Source organism: Leopardus geoffroyi, chromosome A3 (assembly GCF_018350155.1).
Source record: "Leopardus geoffroyi isolate Oge1 chromosome A3, O.geoffroyi_Oge1_pat1.0, whole genome shotgun sequence".
Taxonomy (NCBI): Eukaryota; Metazoa; Chordata; class Mammalia; order Carnivora; family Felidae; genus Leopardus; species Leopardus geoffroyi.
In genome coordinates this window covers 24,099,472-24,126,019 of record NC_059336.1, presented here as the reverse complement: position 1 = coordinate 24,126,019, position 26,548 = coordinate 24,099,472, and the positions used below count along the sequence as shown (strand labels likewise).

General features: G+C 40.1%; 1 protein-coding gene and 1 pseudogene across 2 annotated transcripts in view; one reads left to right on the top strand and one right to left on the bottom strand.

Annotated features, from left to right (window-relative positions):
* LOC123579577 (transient receptor potential cation channel subfamily C member 4 associated protein) overlaps positions 1-26,010 on the bottom strand; it is a 69,811-nt gene extending 43,801 nt beyond the window's left edge. Inside the window, exons 1-5 of one of the 2 annotated variants that reach the window (XM_045443641.1) lie at positions 25,740-26,010; positions 12,185-12,313; positions 9,250-9,366; positions 2,986-3,043; positions 544-599 (exon numbers count right to left, since the gene is read on the bottom strand). In XM_045443641.1, the coding sequence (XP_045299597.1) occupies positions 544-599; positions 2,986-3,043; positions 9,250-9,366; positions 12,185-12,313; positions 25,740-25,907 (528 nt within the window). In that variant the 5' untranslated portion in view covers positions 25,908-26,010. The remainder of the gene's footprint in view (positions 1-543; positions 600-2,985; positions 3,044-9,249; positions 9,367-12,184; positions 12,314-25,739) is intronic. The other variant, XM_045443642.1, reaches the window with a different exon arrangement.
* LOC123579580 lies at positions 2,008-2,178 on the top strand (annotated as a pseudogene).
* Positions 26,011-26,548: the final 538 nt, after the last annotated feature.

Here is a 26,548-nt window from a genome sequence, read left to right as displayed (position 1 = left end):
CCAGAACTCCAAATCATGTTCTAGCACTAAGTGCTAGGCTTTTTCCTTTCTACCAAAATGCTTCTTTTATCCACCTTTCTTTCTTGCTCAGGGTCGACCAAACAGAGTGTCCGGCTCAATATATTGGTGAGGCTTCTGGTTCCTGTTTTGTTTTCTAACAAGGAAAATGAAGAAACAGAAATAAAGGGATTAAAAGGAATCTTAAAAGGAATACATTCTCCCAGTGCATGTATCCACTTGGTAAGTGATTGTTCAGTCTCTGCTTGGACAGAGTCTGTCTCTGGAGAGATTGTTTAGTCTTTCCAGGGCTAAAGGAGATCACCATCTGCTGCAGTAGCCCTGGCTCTTAACACTTTCTACGAAATTCTGCCTCCCCGTAATTCCCACCTGTTGGTCCTGGTTCTCAGGCCCATGTAAGTCAGTCCAATTGCCCCATGTCTGAGGATAGCTCTCATGTCCACCCCCCGCACTCGAACTTTCCCTTCTCAAGCACCGCAGATGTGGTGGGGAGATAAATGGGGCCCCAAGGGCAGGCATACTTACACAGACACAGGTATTATACAGGATGCTCAAACAGTCCTTGGACATTTCATCACTTACTGAAAGTGAAAGGGGAATAACTGGTCATTTTCCTCAATGAAAAGATATTGTAACAGAATTAAATTTTTGAACACAAGAACTGGTCCTCACAATCTCCTCCAAGATGATTACTTTCCTTTTAGCACACCTCTTTCCGGTCCTTGCTTACCAAAGATTTTCATGATACTCATCAGAAACTACAAGCCAATTAGTATATGGATTTTTGGTTGATAGTAGCCCTTTTTTTCCTATGCTCCATAGCCTTCAAGTTTTCAATCTACTGTGGTGTCATCACTTAATAGCCATGTTCTCTCTGTAGTTTGCTTAGAGTATATCTAGGGTTTTGGGCGGGGGGGGGGGGGGGGGATTTTTGTTATTTAAATAGACTAAAAATAAACAATTTAATATATGTGTGTAACCTTTTTATGCTTGTGTTGCATCGGTTCCTCAAGATACATTTCCGAAAGCAGAACTGCTAGAATCCCAAGTATGAGCTTCCTGACTGAGCGTTACAAGTCTCCATTGAAAGTTCTACTAGCAGCAAACAAAGGTTATCATTTTTACTAAAGACTATAAGTGTGTTTTTGTTTTTTTGTTATTTCTGTTGGGGAAATGGCTTTTATTGCCTGACCTACTAACTCCAACAAAGAACTAGCTACTTCTCTGTGAGTAGGAACAGGGGAATACCATAAAAAGGAAACAATTGTCATGACCCCAAAGCCTGGAGAGAATAAAACTAAGTATGAACCATCAACGAAGTGTTTTCTTTGGCATTACATTTTTTAAAACTGTTTCCATTCATTCCTATGCTGCCACAAACTCTAAAATGCTAGGTCTCCCTCTGAGATGTCAATGGGTGGCCCTGACAAGCTAGCTTGACCAGAAGAGTTATCTGATACAATCTTGAGACAGTGCAGATGTCTCATATACCTCATCACTACCTTTTAACCTGCTGGGGCTTTTTGGTTTATCTCATGACTTCAGAGCAGGTTGGAATACCAGATCAGTGTATCTCAATATTTCTAGACCTTTCATTTTCAAAAGGAACTGGAATTCACTCATTCATCAAATATTTATTCGGCACCTACTCTAGAGCAGATAAAGAATACACAGTGTTTAGTGGGGGGAAAAAAATCCTAGCCCTAATGGAACTTATAAATCTAGTACAAGAAAGAGAATGAGTACCCCAAAAAGTAATTACAAGATGCCACTTATTATCAGTGCATAGAGAACCCAAAGAACCAATTTAGATAGAGTACAAAGCTGAGACATCAAAGATGAATATGAGTCTTCTTAACCACTGCTGCACGCACTAACAAGGCCTTATGTAGTTTGGTTTGTTCCAGTTAAGGGGGGATTTTTTTTTTTTTTTTTTTAATTTAAAAAAAGATACTTTTCCTTTCGCCTTGTCACATCAGAGAGAGCAAGATGGGTCAGCAGCAGCTCTACTGGAGCCATCTGAGGAAGTCTGAGCAGGGTTCTCGTTCTTGACGCAACTGCTCAAACCACCACGGTCTGATCAGGAAACACGGCCTCAGTATGTGCCGCCAGTGTTTCTGTCAGTAGGCGAAGGATATAGGGTTCATTAAATTGGATTAAGTGAACTTCCTTGAGTGGGTCATCCAAGATACCTACCTTACCCAAAGATATCTAGGATACCTACCTTAATGTTCATTGTACATAAAATAAAAGTAATTCAGTTAAAAACATGTGTATATGAGGTTTGTAGAAAAGCATTCATCAAATGCTAAAAGTGATCTATGGCACATATGTATTTATTTATTTTTGTGATTGTTGGCTTTTAATGCCAAAGAAAAGTGCTCTTACTTTTTTCTCTTTATTAAATACTGAATACCTAAAAATAATACTTGTAACATGCAGAAGTTATAAAAAGGAATAAAAGAATAATACCCATAAGACCCATCACCCAGCTTAAGAAATAAGCTACCAAAACCCTTTGACTTTTTAACCCTTACCATTTCTGGTAATGACTGAACTTTTTACCAAGAGCACATATCACCTTTATAACAACAACAACAACAATATAAAACAAATGATCCTACCAGGTTATTCTTTATTCCCTCAATTAACTAGACAGGAGAAATAAGAGTTTTCAGAGAAAACCTAAAAGTTGGGCCTAGAGACTATCAGAATCTACTAAGACGCAATTCTTTTAGCCCAGTGGTTTTCACACTTTTTTGTTTAAAGCCCCAGATCTATATTTCTACTGAGTATAAAACTGATAAAGAGAGCTGCCCAGTTGGGGGAGGAGAGCACATGCTGCCACTGAATAATAGAAGGCAGACCCTCACTCCTGAGTTAGGAGGTGAAAGAAGAGAAGCCCCTGAAAACCACATCACATCAGCAGGCTGGGAAATGAGGGCCAAGGCTTGCAAGTATACTTACTTTTCAGTTTCTGTCCCCGGATAGAGATTGTAGGCCTCATAAGAATTTCTACAAGGAGCTATAGATAAAAATTTAAAGAGTTAAAAAAAAAAAAAAAAAAAGAAAAAGAAAAAGAAAAAAAGAAAATTGGGTAAAATCTTCATAATTATTTCCAAGCATAACTTATAAAACAATCTTTGCCATGATAACTGATGGCCCAAACATCTGTTCCCAACACACCCAGAAAGCAGTGAGGCTCATAGGAATGAGCACTGTACCAAGAGTCAGGAAGCCTGGGTTCTAGTCACAGCTCAGCTCAGCCACCTAGTCACCATGTCAACTTAGGCAAGTAATTCTCTCCATGGCCTCAGCTTTCTCATTTTATTTTTATTTTTAAATTATTTAACTATTTTATTTTTTTGAGAGATAGAGAGGCAGAGAGAGAGGGAGAGAGAGAATCCCAGGCAGGCTCTGCACCATCAGTGCCTAGCCCAGCGCAGGGCTCAAGCTCACAGAACCACGAGATCATACCTGAGCCGAAACTAAGAGTTAGAGGCTAAACCAACTGGGCCACCCAGGCACCCCTGAAGACTTGAACATTATAAACCAACAAGCTCTAACAGATATTTATAGAACATTCTGCCTATCAACAGAATACACATACATTCTACTCAAGCATACATGGAATCTTCTCTAGGATAAATCATATATTAGACCATAAAACAAGCCTCAATAAATTGAAAGGACTGAAATTACACAAAGCATATTATTTGATCACAACGAAATAAAATTAAAAATACCAGAAAGAAATTTGGGAAATTCACCAATGTGGAAAATTAAAAAACACATATAAATGAGTCAAAAAAATTAGAAAATACTTTGAGAGAAATGAATACAGTAAAACTTATGATATAGTTAAAGCTGTGTTTAGATGGAAATTTATAGTTGTAAATGCCTATATTTAAAAAAAAGAATTATCTCAAACCAATAACCTTATCTTTCACATTAAGACACTGGAGAAAGAGGTACAAACCCAAAGTATGCAGAAGAAAGGAAATAATAAGAATTAGAGTAAAAATTAATTTAGTAGAGAATAGAAAGTAACAGAGAAAATCAATAATATCACCACCAACCTTAGAGAAAACAAAAACTGCCCTCCTGCTGAGGGATACTTTTAACTATTATATGTGATACTACACTAAGCATCTTTGTATACAAACTTTATTTCATTTTGACTTACATCTTTATGAGAAAGTTACAGAAAGAAATGTAAACAACGCAAAATGATTAATGATCTTTAAGGTTTTAGGCATGCTCCACAAATGGTTTTCTAAAGAGATGCCCACTTCTCAAAATCATCCAAAGTTATAAGATGCTCAAGTGGAAGATGGATTATGTCAATGAATAAATTAAAAGTCCTTTAATGCCAAGCTATGGATTATGGCCTATAGACATTTCATTTGGCCCACATCTACTGAAAAGCTGGGAGATTTTACATAAGAATCTAGATTTCCCACACACCCCCAGGGCAACAATGGTCAATGGGGGTGAAAGAGTCATTTCCCCATAAAATGGGCAGACACTCTCCACTTCTCCACAGTCCCTGCAGGCATTTAATTTACACAGATCATGACTCGGGCTCCTTCAGTCCAGTAAGGTACCTACTTGACCCTGTACGCATCTGACTTTACAAACTCTAGGATACACTTTTCACTGCCACGTCACAGGTTGGGTCAAGTTGACAAAAGAGTGGTCTAACCACCAGCGTGCCCAATTATTCCAATTCATACTGAAGAAAGGGTGACTTTGGGGCATAGCTAGTGACTGGCAGAGGAAGAAATAAAGAGCTCTGTCTGAAACAGGAGCAAGATGACAAGGGAGTTCAACAAGAACAAATGCACCCAACTAAAGGTAAGTCGAGAGCAAAAGGACCAGAACAAAATCTCCTATTTATCAACAGACGAAATTCCTGGAGAAGCCAATCTTCCCCAAAGCAGACCGAAACCTCACAAAATCACAAAACTTTGATCCAAACAGACATCAGGCTAGAGACCCCAGAGACCCACATTATTTTTTTTTTCCTCCCATAAATACAGTGGTTTTTATTACAATACATTCCTCGATGAACAATTCAGAGGTAAAGGATCCCTCGAGCTGGTCATTAAGTAACTGTTGCAGGACCCCTACAGCTGCTGAGGAGAGGCAATGTTGAACAACACTTAGGGAATAAAGACTATGACTGATGCTATGGATGCAAATGTGTAACAATCTTTACTTTTGTGGAAAATGGCATGTTTAAGGAAACATTTTTTAAATTGCAGTGTAACAGGGACGCCTGGGTGGCTCAGTTGGTTGGGCGGCCGACTTCGGCTCAGGTCATGATCTTGCAGTCCATGAGTTCAAGCCCTACATCAGGCTCTGTGCTGACAGCTCAGAGCCTAGAGCCTGCTTCGGATTCTGTGTCCCCCTCCTCTCTCTGCCCCTCCCCCACTCACGCTCTGTCTGGCTCTGTCTCTCAAAAATAAATGTTGAAAAAAAAATTTAAATTGCAGTATAACATGAGCCAGCAGAGTATACACCATAAATGTACAGCTCCCGTTTTTACAAGGTGAACATCCTTCCTGTATCTAAAAAGTAAACCCCTCTCCATTTAAAAGTACCATAAACAAAGTCAAAATTTAATTTTAAAACTTGGAAAAAAAACCCAACACATATAACAAAGGACCCTTATTTTTTTTAACGTTTTTATTTATTTATTTATTTATTTTTGAGAGAGAGAGAGAGAGAGAGAGAGAGAAAGAGAGAGAGAGAGAGAGAGAAAGAGAGAGAGAGGGAGAGGGAGAGAGAGCATGCGAGCACACGTGTATGAGCAGGGGAGGGGCAGAGAATCCAAAGTGGACCCTGCACTGACAGCAGAGAGGCTCCAAGGCTCACTAACAGACAAAGTTGGATGCTTAACCGACTGAGCCACGCAGGTCTCCCAACAAAGGACCTTTAAAAACTGAGTACTTACAAAGTGTTACAGTCTAAATGTTTGTGTCCTCCCAAAATTTGTATGTTAAATCCTAATGCCAAATGAATAGCATTAGGAGGTGGGGCCTATGGAAGCTGATTAGGTAAGGAGGGCAGAGCTCTAAGGAATGAGATTATGTCCTTCTAAAAAAGTCTCCTGAGATATCCCTAGCCCCTCCCACTACATGAGGACAAGGAGAGGCTGGCAGTCTACAACGTGGAAGAGGGCCTTCACTAGGCAGCAAATTTGCCAAAGCCATGACCATGGACTTCCCAGCCCCAAGAACTACAAGAAATAGATTTCTTTTGTTTATAAGTTACCCAGTCTGTGACAGTTTGTTATAGCAGCCCAAACAAAAATGGAAAATCAATGAAGAAAGGCCTAATAACCAAACAGAAAAGGATGCAAAGACACTAAGAGACAACTGGCAGAAAAGGAATTACTTATAAATACATGAAAAGATCTTCAATCCCACTCATGAAACAATGCAAATTTTAAAAACTATGAAGAGAATATATAAAATACTCTTAGAAGGCATAAGACGACAACCCAATTAAAAAATGAGAAAAGGAGATAGAGATTTTCCAAGGAAGACATACAGATGACCTATAAGCACATAAAAAGATGTTCAACGTCATTAGCCATCTGGAAAATCTACACCAAAACCACAGTGAGATACCACTCTATACCCAGTAGCATGGCTATAATCAAAAGCACAGACAATAACAAATGCTGACAAGGATATGGAAAAATTAGAACCTTCATACACATTGGTGGGCATGTAAAATGGTGCAGCTGCTGTGGAAAACAGTCTAAAGGGTCCTCAAGACATTAAACTTAAGAGTTACCATACACCTCAGCAAACCCACTTCCAGGTATATACCCTAATAAAAACATATGTCCACACAGAAAATGGACACAAATGTTAAGAGTAGCATTATTCCTAATAGCTAAAAGGTAGAAACCCCAAAATCCATCGATTGACAGATATACAAAATGTGGTATGTGAATACAATGGAATGTTCTTCAGCCATAAAAAGAATGCAGTACTCACACAGGCCACAACACGGATGAACTTGAAAACATTAAGCTGAGTTAAAGAAGTCCATAAAAGAAAACCACATATTACATGATTCCATTAAGATGAAATGTCCAGAATAGGGCTATCTATAGAGATAAAAAGTAGAATAAAAGTTGCCTATGACAGAAGTGTGTAGGGGAGTGATAGCTAAAACATATTGTGGAGTTTTTCTAGGGTGATAAAAATGCCCTAAAATTGACTGTGGTGATGGTTGTACAGACCTGTGAATACACTAAAAACCACTGAAGTGTCCCTTTACATAGGTGAATTGGTGCATGAACGATCTCAATAAAGCTTTTTTTTTATTTTTTTTTTTTTAATGTTTATTTATTTTTGAGACAGAGAGAGACAGAGCATGAACAGGGGAGGGTCAGAGGGAGGGAGACACAGAATCTGAAACAGGCTCCAGGCTCTGAGCTGTCAGCACAGAGCCCGACGCAGGGCTCGAACTCACGGACCACGAGATCATGACCTGAGCCGAAGTCGGCCGCTCAACCGACTGAGCCACCCAGGCGCCCCAAATAAAGCTTTTTAAAAAACGAAAGAAATACCATTTCTCCCATATCTGTTTAGCAAATATATAAAATTTACTTGAAATGTACCATTTGAGGGGCACCTGGGTGGCTCAGTCAGTTGAGCATCTAATTCTTGATCTTGGCTCAGGTCATTATCTCACAGTTCATGAGATGGAGCCCCATACTGAGCTCTGTGCTGACAGTGTGGAGCCTGCTTGGATTTCTTTCTCCTTCTCTCTCTGCATCCCCTGGCTTGCGCACATGCACTCTCTAATAAATAAACTTAAAAAAAAAATGTACCATTTGGTAAAGGAGGTACGGGGGGCCAATAATGTTCCATTTCATGATGTGGTTGGTAGTGACAAGGGTGAACTTATTTTGTGATAATTATTGGTGCATTTTCCTATAAGACTTCAATAACACAGTCCATAAAAACACACATCTACACACTGTGTTGGTGACGGTGTAGATAAAGATACTCTTACACTTTGTTACTGCAGATGCAAGCTGATAAAACCTCTTAGGTATATAATTAACAAGTTTATCAACAATGAAACACACACATTTGGATCCCATAGGTATATACCCCCATGTACAAAAGCATTTATTGCAACCTTGTTATAAAAGGAAAGGTGTGAGAAAACTCTAAAGGCTCATCAACTGAGGCCTGGGTAAATAAAATTATGGTATAATTCTACTAGGAAATACTATATAGCCATTTAAAATAATCAGGCAGATTTACACGTACTGAAACGAACCTATCCCCAAGCTAGAGAATTACGTGGAAAAAAAGCAAGGTAAAGAACAGGGTACCTATATATAGGGTATGCAACCTCTACGTGGGAAGAAAATAAACCTAAGATGGGGACAGTGGGAGTTATTCTCTCTCTCTCTCTCTCACACACACACACAACCACAGAACATCTCTGGAGGGACACAAGAAACTAGAAATCACAGTTGCCTCTGAAGAGGGGACAAGAGGAAGTAGGAGACACACCTTTCACTTTCTGCCTTAAAAAAAGAAAAAGGTGGGGGCGCCTGGGTGGCTCAGTCGGTTGAGCATCTGACTTCAGCTCAGGTCACGATCTCGCGGTCCATGAGTTCGAGCTCCGCGTCGGGCTCTGGGCTGATGGCTCGGAGCCCGGAGCCTGCTTCCGATTCTGTGTCTCCCTCTCTCTCTGCCCCTCCCCCGTTCATGCTCTGTCTCTCTCTGTCTCAAAAATAAATAAACGTAAAAAAAAAAAAAATTAAAAAAAAAAAAAAAGAAAAAGGTGGATATATAATTAACTCAAATTATTCTAACTTAAAGCTATAGTGTTTCAACATAGGTAAGAGCCCCTGAACTTTTTTTTCTTTTTCAAGTTATTTGAGAGAGAGACAGAGAGAATGAGCAGGGAGGGGCAGAGAGGGAGAGAGAATCCCAAGCAGGCTCTGCATTGTCAGCGTGGAGCCTGACGTAGGGCTCAAACTCACGAATCATGAGATGACGACCTGAGCTGAAACCAAGAGTTGGATGCTTAACTGACTAAACCACCCAGGCACCCCAAGAGCCCATGAACTTCTAAAGATTAAAATTCTGAAGTGTTTGCTATGAATTCTGAACTCCTTTCTTTCTTCCATTTCAAGAGTTAAATACTCAAGCCATTAAACAGTAGTAATCACAAACAACTACTTACATCAACACCTCCAAACAAGTCAAAAATATAAGTATTTGGATAAGTGGTTTCTTGGGTAAGTTTCCTCTCTTCAGTAACAAATGCCATAGCCTCCATGGAGAGAAGAGGAGAAATTTCCTAGTTTAAAAAAAGCATACAGAGTGACTTTCAGTTTTAGTATTCAACAGGAACCAGACACCAAAACATCAGCTTGAGTCACAACTTGAACTCCCATGAGCCCAAAGACAGCCCCCAACCATAACAGAAAAAAATAATAATCTTACAGAAAAGCTAATATAATGATAAAAGTTTTAACATTAGCAACCGCTAATTTATTTCATGCTTAATATGTACCAGGTATGGTTCTAAGTACTTCATGGAAGACCTCTTTTAATCTTCACAAACCTAAGAGATAACAGTAATATATCATCCCAATTTTAAAGATATGCAAACTGAAGTACGAAGTTGTCAACATCACACAACTGGTAGGTGAAGAGCCAGGATTTAAACCTAGGACATCTGGCTCCAGAGTCTGCACTTACAGAGGAGAAAAGAACCATGTGGGATGAACTAGGAGATAAAGTGTGGCAAGAATCAAGGACCTTACTCATTACGCTCTCTCTTCATGGACCTTGAGGGAAAATGGAACACGATGGGCTAGAGCAGCGGTTCTCACACAGTGGTGAACATCAGAATCACTTGAAGGGCTTGTTAAAACCCATACTGCTGAATCCCACCTGCAGAGTTTCCAATTCAATAGGTCCAGGGTGGGGCCTGAGAATGTGCCCTTATTAACAAGCTCCCAAATGCTGCTGATACTGCTGGTCCAGGTATCACACATCAAGAAAAGGCAGAACTCTAACAGACAACCTGTTACATACTGGGCACTGGGCTTTTGCACTTTAGCCTACCTAATCCTTAAAATAAGTCAATGAACTGAGTACAGTTTTACCCATTTTATAGGTGAAAAGCAAAATTAAGAAGTTGCCCAGGCTCACATAATTAGCGACTGAACTACTTACTAAAGACTGAACCACTTTCTCTGGGTCTCATTTTTCTCAACTATAAAACTAGCATGTAATTCGTCCTGGCAACATGGTACAGTGGAAGCCGGCTTAGGAGGAAGACAAATTTGGACTCATCATGTAACGGCCACAGCCTTTGGGTGTGCTACCGCTGAGGCTGTTCTCTCTACTGAAGAGGGAATGATAAAGACATCTGGGTTTGCCTGCCCACTAACTCTTTTTCTCTTCTTCAAGTAAAAGCCCCATTTCCTTGGGAAAAACGCCCCTCCCTACTTTTCACATGGTTCTGTTGGGGCTGTGCCAGCCCCAGGAGCAGGTGATCAGGCCTAGCCAATAGTCTCTCATCCTCCTCACCTAAGTGGCTGGCCTAAGCTCTGTAGAAATGTCACCCTAGAGCTGTGATTACATGGAGGAACATGAAGCCACACACAGATGGCAAGATAAGAAATGGACGACTTAACCTTGTTTAGCCCTTGAATTCACACTTGTGCTTTCCAGTTACATGAGACAATAGAGGATCTTTTTTGCTACTGAGTAGGTTACTGTGCCCTGCAATCAAAGTATTCTGGACGAAAACAAATAAATATACCACCCATCTCATGTAATTACCATAAGAATTAAATATGCCTGGTACACCAGTTTCAAATAAGTATCTGCTGGATGAATAAAGTAATGATCACACAGCAAGCACTCACAAATATTTTCTCTCTTCTACCTCATCTCTCAGAGATTTTGCAGGAATCAAGTGCAATAATGTAAAATTCCTTGTGAAGTGTTTTCTTTTTTTTTAATTTTTATTTTTAATTAAAAAAAATTTTTTTTAACGTTTTTTATTTATTTTTGAGACAGGGAGAGACAGAGCATGAACAGGGGAGGGTCAGAGAGAGGGAGACACAGAATCGGAAACAGGCTCCAGGCTCTGAGCTGTCAGCACAGAGCCCGACGTGGGGCTCGAACTCACGGACCCTGAGATCATGACCTGAGCCGAAGTCGGCAGCTTAACCGACTGAGCCACCCAGGCGCCCCAAGTGTTTTTCAAATAAGTGTAAGACTGTAATTCTTTTTATCCCATTCAGACTATAAGAAGATCAAAAATACAAAACACTTTTCTTTAATTAAACTTTATTTGGAAATGATTTTCAATTTATAGAAAGCTGCACAGACAAAACATGCCTTCTGAATGGTAAAGACTAAGTTTATTTGGTGCCTGCTGTATTTTAGAATGACTTATGTGATATAATAACTTTACCTCTGAATAACATTGTATCAAGTGTCATTATGATCAACTGTAACTTGCATGAGCCTTAACTGCAGCTAGAGCTGGTCATCTAAATTCAAATTTGGACCCACTCCCCAACTTAAAGGTTGGTTAATGGTAACCCCAGACCTACTGACTCAGAAACTCCAGGCATGGGGCCCAGCACTCTGTTTTTTCAAGTCTTGCAGGTGATTCTGATACACACTCAAGTTTGAGAACAAGTGCCTTAGCATCCGCCTCCCAACCATCAAGCCCAGTTCCCTCAGCTTCTTATGTTGGTCATAACGTCCAACAACCACAAAACCACTTTCTTGAACCTTTTAGCAATATGGGATCTTTAAAATCCTGCTCAAAAAGAGTGTCATCCCAATCCCAGGGCATAGGGTTAGCCTCCCAAATTAAGCAAACCCTGTCACAAGATAAGCGTGAAGAAAGCCCAGAAAGATATATACAGGGAACTTAATGGTGATTATCTCTGGATGATGGGATTATAGGTGATTTTTATTTTCTTCCTTGTACTTTTTCTGAACTTCCCAAATTTTCTACAGTTTACACAATAAAAACAGGCTATTTTAAAAAGTAGACTGAAGGAGGAAAACAACAACATCAACAAAACCCGACATCTGTGTCACCTGGAGGTGAATACAGCCTTTCCAAGGGCCCTAAGAGTTACCTTGAGGATGTTTTGGCACTCAATGAAGTCACTGTGGAGGTGGCTGCTTGCGTACAGCTTCAGGAGCAGCTGAGGAATTCCACTCCATTTGGACTGTTTGTCCCTCTCCGTCAAAAATGTCTCAGTGAACTGTGAGTCAAAAGAAGAAAAGAAAAAGGAACATTTTACTGCTGAGGAAAGAACTACTAGGATACAGGGCAAACGAAAGCAGCTGCCTCCTAAAACCCACCCAGGCCAAATTAATTCAAAGCACTCTTTCTAGAAACCTTCAAAAGCTCCCCAACAGTCTACAAGCTAAAAGTGCAACTCCTTCCCTTGTGACACAACAGCCTTTATATTCTCTCAAGTACTCTCCTCTCTAGTTTCATCTCTTTCCCAAAGGGTACTCTCGGCTCCAAATGTACATGTTCTCTAGGTCTCTCTGCACATGCTTTTCCCTGCCCAAAATGTCCTTGCCTGGTTTTTTCTACCTGGGAAGCTCCTTCTCCTTCTCCAAAGAGCAAGCCAAATACCCAGAAATTTTCTTTGCTGGGCTTCCTCTCTCTCCCTCTTTTGTAAGCGAGTAAGTGCCCGGCCTCTGGGGCCTTATCTAACATTTATCCTCTGTACCGTAATTACTGATTCATTTGTCCCCTCCTCCTGTAGACCACAAGCTCCTTCAGAGTAGGCACCAGGCTGTGTTTATGGTGTCCACCTTCTCTCTCTCAAAGAATGCCAGGCACAGAGACTCAGTAAATGTTTGAAGGAATGAGCAATAACCTTCTAGACTAATGACAAGTTCATTAACCAATTATGGCACAGTTCCACTAACACTCTAAGGACATATCATTAATCAGGGGCCGGATGCAAATTTATTTTCATATATACTTATCCCTCGATCAGATCAAAAGCTCCTTATAACCGTTATTACAGGATATGCAGGCTTTCAATAATGCCTTAGACTATCCTGACACATATCAGTCCTATGATCTTGGACAAATCCCAGTATCCTTCCTGAGTTTGTTTTCTTAGATTGTAAAAATAAGATAATACAGAAGTAACAGAGAGGTAATGAAACGTTTGTGAGAGTGATTTGCGTTAGGGTGAACCAAAGGCATTACCATTTCTGTAGGTTAAAAAAAAAAAAGATTGAATATCAGCAATTTCATATCATTCAAGCTAGTTCAAATCAAGGCAAGTCCAAAAACAATGGAAAAGAATTCTTTCCTTTCCTTGAAAGGAAAAAAAAAAAAAACAAATATATTTTTATGGGACTCAGCAAAGCACTGCTTACAAATTTATAGGTGTAAACATTTATATTAAAAAAGAGATCTCAGATAAATTATCTAAACTTAAACTTCCACTATGAGAAACTAGAAAAAAGAATAAACCAAACCCAAAACAAGCACAAGGAAATAAATACTATTGCAAAAATAAATGATACAGAGAAAAATAATTTTTTAAAAAATCACCAAAATCAAAAGTTGGCTCTTTGAAAAGAACAACAAAATTAAAACTTTAGTTACAATGACCAACTTAACAATGACTCAAATAACTAAATTAGGGAATGAAAGAGGGGACATTACTACCAACCTTATGGAAATAAAAAGATTTATAAAGAAGTACTAGGAACAATTATATGTCAACAAATACATAACCTAGATGAAATGGACAAATTCCTAGCAAAATACAAACAACTGAAACTGACTCAAGAAGAGTCAAAAGTGATTTAATAAGAAAAAAGGAAAGAAAACTACCCACAAAGAAAAGCCCAAGTCCAGATGCTTCACTGGTAAATTCTACCAAACATTTAAAGACAAACTAAAAATACTTAAGATTCTTCCATAAAATAGAAGATAGAAGACTTCCAAACTCATTCTACTACCCTAATACCAAAACCAGACAAAGGTGTCACAAGAAAACTACAGATCAAGATCTCTGACAGATATAGACAAAAATCCCCAGCAAAATACTAGCAAACCAAATCCAGCAACATGTAAAAAGGATTATATACCATGACCAAGTGAGGTGTATTCCAGGAATGCAAGGTTGGTTCAACATATGAAAATTAATATAATCAATCTGATAAAGAGTATTTACCAAAAACCCACAGCTATCATCATAATTAACAGTGAAAGCCTGAATGCTTTTCCACTAATATCAGGAAAAAGACAAGGATGTTGATCCTCACCACTTCTATTTAACACTGTACTAGTGACTCGAGCCACAGTAAGTAGGCAATAAAAAGAAATAAAGGCATCCAGATGAAAAATTAAAACTATTATATTTGCAATCCTATGATCTTATACATAGAATACATTAAGGAACCCACATAAAAAACTATTAAAGGTAATAAATGAGTTCAACAAGATTGCAGGATAAAAATCGATATACAAAAATTAGCTAAATTTCTATACACTTACAATGAACAATCCAAAAATGAAATTAAGAAAACAGTCCCATTCATAATAAAACCAAAAATAATAAGACTTAGAAATAAATTAAGTAAAAGGAATACAAGATTTGTGCAATGAAACTACAAAACATCACTGAAAGAAATTAAAGGAAACCTAAATAAATGGAAAGCCATCCATGTTCATAGATTGGAAGACTTACGATTGCCAAAACAGCAATACTCCCTATATTGATTCAATGCAGTTTCTATCACAATCCCAGGTGGCTTCATTGAAGAAATTGACAATCTGATACTAAAATTCATATGGAAATGCAAGGGACCTACAATGGCCAAAATAATCTTGAAACAAGACAGTAAAGTTGGAAGAATCACACTTTCTGACTTCCAAGTTTATTACAAGCCTATAGTACAATCAAGATTTTGGCATAAAGATAGACACCTAGATCAATGGAATAGTACTGAGATTCCAAATTAAATCCTTACATTTACAGTCAACTGATTTTTTTACAACAGTGTCCACATAACTCAATGAGGAAAAAGATTAAGTCTTTTCAATAAATGTTGGTGGGACAACTGGTATCCATAAGCAAAAGAATGAAGATGGACTTCTTTCCACATACCATATACAGAAATTAACTCAAAATGGATCAAAGATCTAAATGTAAGAGCTAAAATGTAAAACATTTAGAGGAAAACATAGGCATAAGTTTCATAACCTTAGCTTAGACAATGGTTTCTTGGATATGACATCTAAAGCACAACAAAGGAAAAACAGATAACTCATGACACGGATAACATAAAGAACAATTCTATGAACACCTCAATTGGTGCAGAAAAAGCATTTTGTAAAATTCAACATTATAAACTGAGAAAAGAAGCAAACAAACAATAGTATCTACAGAAAACCTTCAGCAGGGACACCTGGGTGGCTCAGTCGGTTGTGTCCAATGCTTGACTTTGGCTCAGGTCATGATCTCATGGTTCATGAGTTCAAGCCCCCATGTCAGGTTCTGAGATGACAGCACTGAGCCTGCTTGGGATTCTCTCTCCCTCCCCCTCTCTCTGCCCCTTCCCCTCACGTGCACTCTCTCTTTCACAAAATAAACTTAAAAAATTTTATTGAAAAAAGAAACCTTCAGCAAACGTCGTATTTAATGGTGAAATGTTTAAGGCTTTCCCTCTTAGATCAGGAATGTGCCCCTTCAACTCAGGCAGCACAGTCAGGCAAGAAAAAGAAAAGACAGAAAACTGGAAAGTATAAAACCTTCATTCGCAGACATGATATTTGCAAACAACTGTACACATATACAATCCGAAAGGATCTAAAGTATTAAAATATAAAATCCATATAAGTACAAAAACAATATAAAAATCAATCTTGAATGAAATCATGCCATTTGCAGCATTGTGGATGGAAGTGGAAGGTATTATGCTGAATGAAATAAATCAGAGAAAGACAGGTATCATATGTTTTCACTCATATGTGGATCTTGAGAAACTTAACAGAAGACCATGGGGGAAAGGTAGGGGGAAAACAGTTACAAACAGAGAAGGAGGGAGGCAAAGTATAAGAGACTCTTAAATACAGAGAACAAACTGAGGGTTGATAGGGGGGTAGGGGACAGGGGAAAATGGGTGATGGACATTGAGGAGGGCACTTGTTGGGATGAGCACTGGGTATTGTATGTAAGCAATGAACCACGGGAATCAACCCCAAAAACCAAGAGCATTCTTTACACACTGTATCTTAGCCAATTTGACAATAAATTATATTTTTAAAAATCAATCTTGGGTTTTTTTTAATGGATTAGCGAGAACATGAAACAACAGGAACTTTCATACACTGCTGGTGAGAAAGTAAACTACTACCGTCACTTGGGAAAGTGTAATAGCTACTGATGCTCAACCTATGCATATCCCATAACCCAGCAATTCTACTTCTAAGTATATATCCAAAAGAAATTACACACACATGCATCAGGAGACATGTACAAGAATATCCATATAAGCAGTACTCATAATAGTCCCAAACTGGAAAGATCTCATATACTCAACAGAAGTAGAATGAATCGTGGTTTGTTACTACAATACTATGCAGCAATAAAAATTAATGAACTACAGCTTCACCATTATCACGAATCAGTCTAACAAATACTGATTGAAAGAAAGCAGACCCAGTATATACTGCTTTATTCTATTTATATAAAGCATAAAAACTAGTACCCCTAAATACAATGTTAGAAGTCAGGCTGTGGGGCGCCTGGATGGCTCAGTTGGTTAAGCGTCCAACTTCGGCTGAGGTCATGATTTCACCGTTTGTGGGTTTGAGCCCCACGTCAGGCTCTGTGCTAACAGCTTAGAGCCTGGAGCCTGCTTAGGATTCTGTGTCTCCCTCTCTCTCTGTCCCTCACCCCCTCGTGCTCTCTCTCTCAAAATAAAAATAAACATTAAAAAGAAAAACAGAAGTCAGGCTAGTAATTTCATTTGGAAAAGAGGAAAACTAGAGCTGTAGACTAGAGGTACAGAAGTGATCTGGTTGGTTGCTATGTAGATGACAGCTTTATTACTATTCATTGGGCTGTGCACGCATTTCTTGTTCATTTTTATTTGCACATTATATTTCAACACAAGAAGTTTTTGAAATGCTTACAATAAATCTGTATGCATTGATTACGGAAGGATTTCTAAGACACATTTTCAAGCGAAAAAAGTTAAATGCACAATATGTACAGTATGATACCACCTGTGCAGGAAAAAAAAAAAGATACATAGACATATTTGCTTTTCTAAGTTTAATGTATCTCTACATAGATACATAAGAATCAATAACCATAGTTGCCTCTGGGAGTAGAACTGAAGGGTGCTAGTAGAGGTGGTAGTGGGCTACTTACAAGGGAGATTTACTTTTCTCTGCAACTGTATGTGCATATGTTATCTATTCAAAACACGCATTACCTCTGGAGGGGAGGGGATGAGATGAAAGAGGTATTAACTATACTGGTACTTTTTTTTTTTTTTTTTTTTTTTTGAGAGAAGGAGAGCAAGCACAAGTGGGAGAGAGGAGCAGAGGGGAGAGAGAGAGAATCTTAAGCAGTATCCACACTCAGCATGGAGCCCAATGTGGGGCTCGATCCCATGACCCTGGGATCATGACCTGAGACAAAATAGAGTTGGACACTCAACCAACTGAGCCACCCAGGTGCCCCTACTTTCTTAAGTTTGGTAGTAGGTACATGGGTATTGTGGTAATACTTTGGTATTACTTACTATAGGTTTTTGTAGGTCAGATATTTAATAAACAAACAAGTAAGTCTCTCCACAATGGAATCTGTAGATGCTCAATAAATATTACCATCCCCACCCCATTCCCAACATATCTAAACTTACCTCCCATTATGTCCCATACAAACATTTCACTGTCTCTTTCCTGTCTTCTAATGGCCAATTAGGAGGATTTTCTCAGGGGTGTTCTTAGTGCCAGAAAGATCTCTGCTACTCTGTTCAAATTCTATTCATTCTTCAGAACCAACTCAACTCTCTGCTATTCCATGAAGCTCTAAAGCATTCAAAGCCCAACATAATCATAGGAGAGAAGATGGCTTTTAAAAATAGGAGTACCCTAAAAAAATTGTTTCAAATAAAATAATTAAAACAGGAGGACCCTAAGAGAACATTTAGTGCAATCATTTTGCAGAAGAAATTAATGTCAGGTGACAGACATGACTTTTTTATAGTTGTTAATATTTATTTTTTAGTTGTTACATATTTAATGTATATATACACAAAATATCTACACAATGAATAAAAAGAAAGACTTTTGCCATGATTAAATTTCAGAATGCCAGAGAGAGAGAGAGAGAGAGAGAGAAAGAGATGATCCTAAAAGCTTTCAGGGTGTGAGGGGTGGGAAAATAGGTCATATACAAAGACATGGGAATCAGAACAGAACCTCTCAATGGTTACACCAAATGCTTAAAGACAATGGAATAACACCATTAAAAACTTAAGGGAAAATAACTTCCAACTTAGAATTTTATACCCAGCTTAACTTAATATACAAGAATAAAAGACATTTTCAAACACGTAAGCTTAAAAAAAAAGCTATCTCCCATGTACTCTTTCTCAGGAGAGTACTAGAGAATGCACTCGCCCAAGACAGGATTCATGAAACAGAGGATCTAAATCATGAGAAAAATAAAATGCTTTGAATTTGGTGAAGTTAAAAACCAAAAATTCAGATGTATAGCTGTCCTAGCAAGGAACTAGTCCAAACTGGAGGAAGATGGAGTTCCAAGAAGGATTTCATCTTTAACAACAAAGTTTTAGAATTCAGGACTAAATTGTAAGCACACGGAAAGCAAATTTTAAAAGAATGAGATTATTCTAGTGAAAGAAGCCAGACTCAAAGGCTACATATGGTACAGTTGCATTGCAATGACAGTCTGTAAAAGGGCACAGGAATAGGGCAGTAAACAGATGAGCAGTTGCTAGAGGACAGGGGTGGGGAAAGGGCTGACGACTACAAGAGAATTTTCTATATCCTAACTGTAGTGGTGGTCACACAACTGTGTTTGTCAAGATTCGTAGAACTACAGGCATACCTCGGAAGCACTGTGGGTTTGGTTCCAGACCACTGCAATAAAGTGAGTCAAATGAATTCTTCAGTTTTCCAGTGCATATAAAAGTTACATTTACATTATACTGTATAGTTAAGTATGATAGCATTATGTCCAAAAACAGGTACATGCCTTTGTTAAATATTGCGTAAAAATGCTAACCATCATCTCATCTTCCAGGAAATCTTAATCACTGATCACAGATCACTATAATAGTAACTAAAAAGTTGGAAATATTGTGAGTATTACCAAAATGTGACAGAGACACCAAGTGAGCAAATGCTGTTGGAGAAGGGCACCAACAGACCTGTTCAATGCAAGGTGGCCACAAACCTTCAATTTTGTAAAAAACGCAGAGGCTGTAAAGCGCAACAAAATAAAGCACAACAAAACAAGGAATTCCTAAAAATACTAAAAAGGGTGAATTCTGGGCCACCTCGGTGGCTCAGTCGGCTGGGCATCTGACTTCAGCTCAGGTCATGATCTCACAGCTTGTGAGTTTGAGCCCCGCATCGGGCTCTGTGCTGACAGCTCAGAGCCTGGAGCCTGCTTCAGATTCTGTGTCTCCTTCTCTCTCTGCCCCTCCCCTGCTCTCACTGTCTCTCTCTCAAAAATAAATAAACATTAAAAATTTTTTAAAAAAATAATAAGGGTGAATTCGACTACATTTATAACTCAATTCAAAAAATGGGGAGAGGAGTGCCTGGGTTGGTTCAGTTGGCTGAGCAGCTGGCTTTTGATTTCAGCTCAGGTCATGAGATCAAGCCCCATTTCCAGCTCCACACTAAGGGCTGAGCCTGCTGAAGATTCTCTCTCACTCTCTCTCTGCCCCTCTCCCCCACTCACTGTAAAATAAATAGTAATAATGATAATTTTTTAGTGGAGGAAAATGGTGGCTTTTAACTCTAAGGGAAACAAAAAATATACAAAATACTGTTGTATAATATATGGCTCTATTGTAAATAATTACATCGTGATCATCATCACATAAATTCTTTTTTTTAATTTATTTTTTAATGTTTATTTTTGAGACAGAGAGAGACAGAGCATGAACGGGGGAGGGTCAGAGAGAGAGGGAGACAGAATCTGAAGCAGGCTCCAGACTCTGAGCTGTCAGCACAGAGCCTGACACGGGACTCGAACTCACGGACCATGAGATCATGACCTGAGCCGAAGTCGGATGCTTAACTGACTGAGCCACCCAGGCGCCCCCTTTTTTTTTTTTTTTTTTTTTTTTAATGTTTACTTATTTTTGAGAAAGGGGGAGAGGCAGCGAGAGGGGGAGACAGAATCCAAAGCAGGCTCCAAGCTGTCAGCACAGAGCCCACTACCTGAGGCAAAGTTGGACGCTTAACCGACTGGGCTACCCAGGCGCCCCATCATCAGGTAAATTCTTAACATCAATGGCCCAAAACGTGATAGAACTACATTAGGAGACTGAAAAAGACATATGTGGTGTTGTGAATTAAATCCTAGTTTACAGGGGAAGAAAACAGACAATGTCTAAAATTGAAGTTAAGAAATAGCATGTTACTTAGAAATACTGGCTGTCCTCTTTCCTGGAGGACCCTTCCCCTGCAAAACATACATAGCGTGGGCAGTGGTTGCCTGGGAAGGGTGCAATTTGGGGGTAAAAAATGGGGCAGAGCATTGCTGTTTTTAGTTACAAGGCTTACAATACCCAGAGAGCTTCCCAACAGTCCTCCAAATATCCAACTTCACAAGGGATTTATTTTACCACCTTTATGTTGTCTTACAAGGCATTTACTTCCATTTAAAAATAATCATTTGGATTTTGTTTTCCTTGTGAACAGCTGAGTACTGTGATGAAAGAGCCACCAACCCAGGCATCTTCAAAGCTGAATTACTGGCAGGTGTTGTATGGGTTTCTCCCCTTGGAGTACTTGTGGTTTGACAGTTTATAGCAGCGATAATCTCTTACATCATGTTGCCTAAGCTGTCAACCTGTTCAGTGGATATGACATTTCCAGGCACTTAGCTTTCATTGATTTTGTCTTTACTGCTTTTCTTTTTAAATAATTAAAGGCTAAATTCCATAAACATAAATGCACATCTTATCTGTTTAGTCCTAAGTGTAAGCTATCTAATGCCTTACAATATCATATTAAGTGCAAGTAAATAGTCTTAAAAACGAATTCATGAAGATTAAATACCTTCTTAGGTTATTCTGATAACAAGTGTTAACCAATGAATACTTGTGTCCACTGTAGTGGGATCTGTTTTGTTTCAATATAATTAGGAGTGAATTTTATGGTTTGTGAATACAAAAACTTCCTGTTAAAATGAATAGTATTTATATTTTTAGTTTATGAGAATGTATCCTATCCAGGATATCAAATTACCCTTGACAGGCAAGGAAAGACTGTAGTTGACTTAAACCCCTAGGTTTCACAAATACTAATGCTTAGAATGGGGATAAAACAAATTTATTGACATTTTTAAAAAGGGGGGGTCAATCTCAAGAAAAAAATATGAAGTAATACTCAGGTAGAATTTAGATATGCAAGTAATCATGAAGGAAGCAATGACTGGCATTTGGGAAACAGAATGAGGATGCCATAACCTAACTGATCACCAGACTGCCAAACTGAAGGACTAGTTCTAGGGGTGGTGGGTCATGACCTGTAAGAATTACTCTGCCCTGAGTCTAAGATTTGCCTAGTCTATCCCTTTCCCTCAACTCCTACTGATCATGCAGGTCTTGTGCGCCCAAGGTAAGGAATCTGGATTTGATTCTAACTGCAGTGAGATGCCACTGGAGGGTTTTAAGCAAGGGAATTGTAAGATCTGATTTGCTATAAGGATCACATGTGCTGATAAGTGTATACTGGCTCTGTAAACGCTACAGCATCGTACCAGCACTACTTTATTACCTTGATAGAGGGCAAATTCAATAGGAGAAGAGAAAATAAGGCACACTAAAATCCACATAGGACAGGCCCATTCTAAATAAAACATGTGGTTCAGAGTCTTCTCCCAGACTTCTCTTAAGTCCCATTTAGGGAAATAGGGAAGGCCTGGGGACGATCAGGTTTGGTGAAAGAGGAATCAGGAATTTCATTTAACATACTGAGTTTGAGATGCCCATGAGACATCTAAGTGGACGTATTGAGATGATATTTGGATATACTCATCTGGAGCTAAATGGAGAGATCTTGATGGAAATATATATTTAGGATCCATCAGAGTATAGACTATTTGTTAAACAATACTTACTAACCTTTATAGCATGCTTACTATGTTTTAAAATACCATTTTAAGTGCTTTAAATGTATAAATTCATTTGGTCCTTACCACAAAACCTTACAGGCTAGGTCTCATGATTATCCCTCTTTTACAAATGAAGAAACTGAGGCATAAAGAGATTAAGTAACTTGCCAAACACAGTAAGTATGTACCAGAGCTGTGGTTCAAACCTAGGATACCTGACTCCAGAACTCTTTAAAGCCATGAGACTGTTTAGAAGTAGAGACAGGACTCAGGAGGAGGAAGACTGAGCCCTTACAAACAGTATTTCTTTTTTTTTTTTTTTTAAGTTTATTTATTTTTGAGAGAGAGAGAGAGAGAGAAAGAGAGAGAGAGAGAAAGAGAGAGAGAGAGAGAGAGAGAGAAAGAGAGAGAGAGAGAGGGAGGGAGGGAATACGAGTGGGAGAGGAGCAAAGAGAGAGGGGGACACAGAATCTGAAGCTGGCTCCAGGCTCTGAGCTGTCAGCACAGAGCCTGACGCAGGGCTTCAACTCACTAACCCAAAGTCAGACACTTAACCGACTGAGCCACCCAGGCATCCCAAAACAGTATTTTAATTCAAACAATTTTCAAGGGCCTGACACTGTTTTAGGCTCTGTTTCAAAGAAAAATAAGACAAATTCCCTTGAGAAGCCCAGTCTAATAGCTACAAGCTGACAGCAACTAGTAACTGAACATCTATCTGCCTCACACTGGCCAAACTTTTTAGACATATTATTTCACTTAATCCTAAGAGTCCTATGAGACAGATATTAGTGACATTTTAGAAATAAGGAAACTAAGGTTCAGGAAGGTTAAGTAATGTCACCTGGATCACTCAGCTAGTAAGTGATGGAACATGGGTCAATTGAGGTCCACCTTCCTTTAAAATCTGGTCTTTTCCAAGGAAATCCTGTTATATGCTGCAACATGGATGAACTTTGAGGACATTAAGCTAACTGGAATAAGCCAGTCACAAAAAGACAAATAGTGTTTGACTCCACTTCTGTGAAGTATGAAAGGTAGTCAAATTCATAGAAACAAAGTAGAATGATGGTTTCCAGGGGCTGGGGGCAAAGGAGTAGGAGGTATGTTGTTGTTTAATAGGTACAGAGTTTCAGACTGGCAAGATGGAAAAATCCTCTTGATCTGATTCACAACAACGTGAATATATTTAACACTACTTAACTGTACACTTAAAAATGGTTAAGATGGGAAACTTTATGTGTTTACCACAACTAAAAAAATTTTTTTAAATCTGGTCTTTTTCCCAGTTTACCACATGCCACATTGGACATGCTTACTGTGCTATGGAAATGCCTGTGAGGAAATAATTACCTGTAATGTGGGGAAAGGTGGTGTGTGGGGGCAAGGAAGAGATCAAGGAAAGTTACCAAGAAAGGATACATTTGAAAGATGAAATTCCCCTCATTATAGTTTTAGGAAGGTAGCTCCATCTCAACCCCCCGAAATAGCTCCCACACCTGCATACAACTAACTACTCATTACAATAACTAGCCTAAACCAGGCTCAAGAATATTCTAACACCCTACTATCTGGTGAGCTTCTCCAATCTCCTCCCATTCCAGGTCCTCCAGCACTGGAAACAAATTAAGTGTCCTAAATTGCCTCATTTATTATGCTGAATGACTTCTGTGGCTCCTGACTGCCCTCAGAATGTAAAGGATTAGCAAAATGAGTGTTTAGGAGATTACCTAAATTTTCTGAGCCTCAGTTTCCTCATCTGTGATAAGAGAGGAGTCCCGACATCTAATTCAAAAGACTGAAAATTAAATGAAGACATTGTATGCATACCTTGCTCAATGTCTGCTCCAAAGTATGCACTCAGTGAGTTGTTCCTTTTCTGCCTGCCCCCACAACCCAGCTAAGTGAGGCGTTTTGGTTTAAAGAACAAGAGAGCAAGTATTTCCAGGATGTTAAAGCAGATAAAGAAGAATGCAAAGGGGAAAAAGTTGCTCAACTATGCTTATCTGATGTTCAGGAAAATACTGCTCACCCAGAACTGTTTCTTCATCTGTAACCTGCTAGAACAGAGACCGCCTGGTTTTTTTTTTTTTTTTTTTTTTATCTTTATTCTGTCCTTTTAATCATCTGAGTATTACTGAAATGGCTCAAATATACTATATGCAGTACACCGTGAAAATCTAACTCCTTTTCTCTCCCCCATCTACCCAACTGCCACCCAATCCCACCAACCACTTTATTAGTTTGTGTATCCTTCAAAACGTTTCTATATGCAAAAGCTGTCTTAAAATTAAGTAATGTTTTACAATTGCCTTTGCAACCTAAGTTTTGGGAATGAGGGGGTGGGGTAGTCAGCGCCATGAGTCTAGGTCTTTTCTCATCCTGCCTCACCTCAAAGCAGTGTCCTCCATTCATTCAAAAAATACTAATCGTATATTGGGCGCCAATTATAAGCTAGATACCAAGTACAGCATTAACTGATTATCCTTCAACCTTTACTAAGCAACAAAAATACACTTAACGCTTTACACAATTATCTCCATTGATCCTCAGGACAACTTAAGAAGCAGATTACGAATCGTCACCTTCATTTTACATATGTGGAAACTGAGGCACCGAAAGGTAACTTGCTCAAGCAAGGGTTTGAATCCAGGCCTGACTCCAAAGTCCTCGCTCTTAACCATGACGCTCCACAATGGCAAAACAGAGTCCCTGCACCCTTTGGAGCTCAGCCTAATGTTGGATACAGGCAAGAAAAGGGGCAGACAATAAAGAAATATGTAATTACAGACCAAGAAAGTAATGTGAGCGAAACGAATTCAGGGCTGTGACTGAATAACAATGGGGACCTACTTTAGAAGGGGGGGGGGGGGGAAGTGTCAAGGAAAGGCCTGAGAGAATGACATTTATGATAGGCTTGGGAACCGTTTGAGGGCTGCATTAATGACCCACCGCCCAATTCACAGTGGAAAACTCGAGGCCCTTAGAAGCTAAAGCAAACTCGCCCAGGGTCCCCCAGACGTGTAGACGTGGCGCAGGGTTGGGAGGATCCAGGAGCTGGGCCCAGGGCTCGTACACGCCACCGATGCCAGATGAAGCCCAGTCCGGCTCGGCCCCTGACCAGGGCCTCTAGCCCGCTGCTGCCCACCGCCCCGCGGCGGCTGACAGCATCCGCACAGCCTGCAGGGAGGCCCCGCGGCCGGCCAAGAGGGGTCGGGCCCGTACTGCGGCGGCCTGGAAAGGCCTCTTCTCCGGTCCCCCGCCAGCTCCCGCCCGGTCCGCCCCGCCCCGCCCCTCCGGGCCGGCTTCGTACCTGCACGGCCCGTACCAGGCCCCGGCCGGTCAGCTGGCCCTGCCGCAGCTGCAGCAGAATGTTACCGGGCCGCGGCCGGCCGCCCCATCCGCCCCAAGCCGCCACCGTTGCCGCTGCTCGTCGCCCTCGGCCGGCCCCAGACCCAGCAGCCGCCGGCGCCGCCGCCATGTCTCCTCGTCCGACAAACAGGAAGCAAGCGGCCCCGGGGCCGCGGAGATTTCTACGGGACGGCGGAGGGGTCGCCGCAGCGCCCCCAGCGGGACGACGGCAGAGGCGCAAGCCGCGTGGCAGCGGCCGTGCGCGCCGCGGTCCCTACTGGGAAATGTAGTCTTGCTCTCAGGCGGGGCAGGTGCGAAAGAGAGATGTGGCGTTTCCTGCGCTGCTTGTTTTTGGGGCCCCTCGGTCTTGCATTTCGGCGAGGACCTCTGAGGTCGAAGACGCAGTACCTGCGTGCGCACTTTCCCATTTGTTGCCTGTTTGCGGAGGTTACAGCCAACTAGCTAGGAAAAATCCTGGGTTCCAGTCCAGGAATCAAACCGCCCAGACTGATTCCTGCCTGAATTCCTTCTCTCTACTCCTGACTCGGTGCGGACGGACCTCGGCTCTCTGCCCCTTAATTTCCTTGTTAGTTCTTTCAGTCAGTGGTTCCTGGGAGTCTGTTCAGCCAATAAATAGTTCCTAGGGGCCTGCTCTGTGCCCGCTCCGAACTGGTCACTGGGAATACTGTGGTGAGCAGAACAGACCTACTAGGATCCTGTTTTGGAATGCAGGTTACAGAAGAAGAGAGCAAATCCGTACACAAATAAATG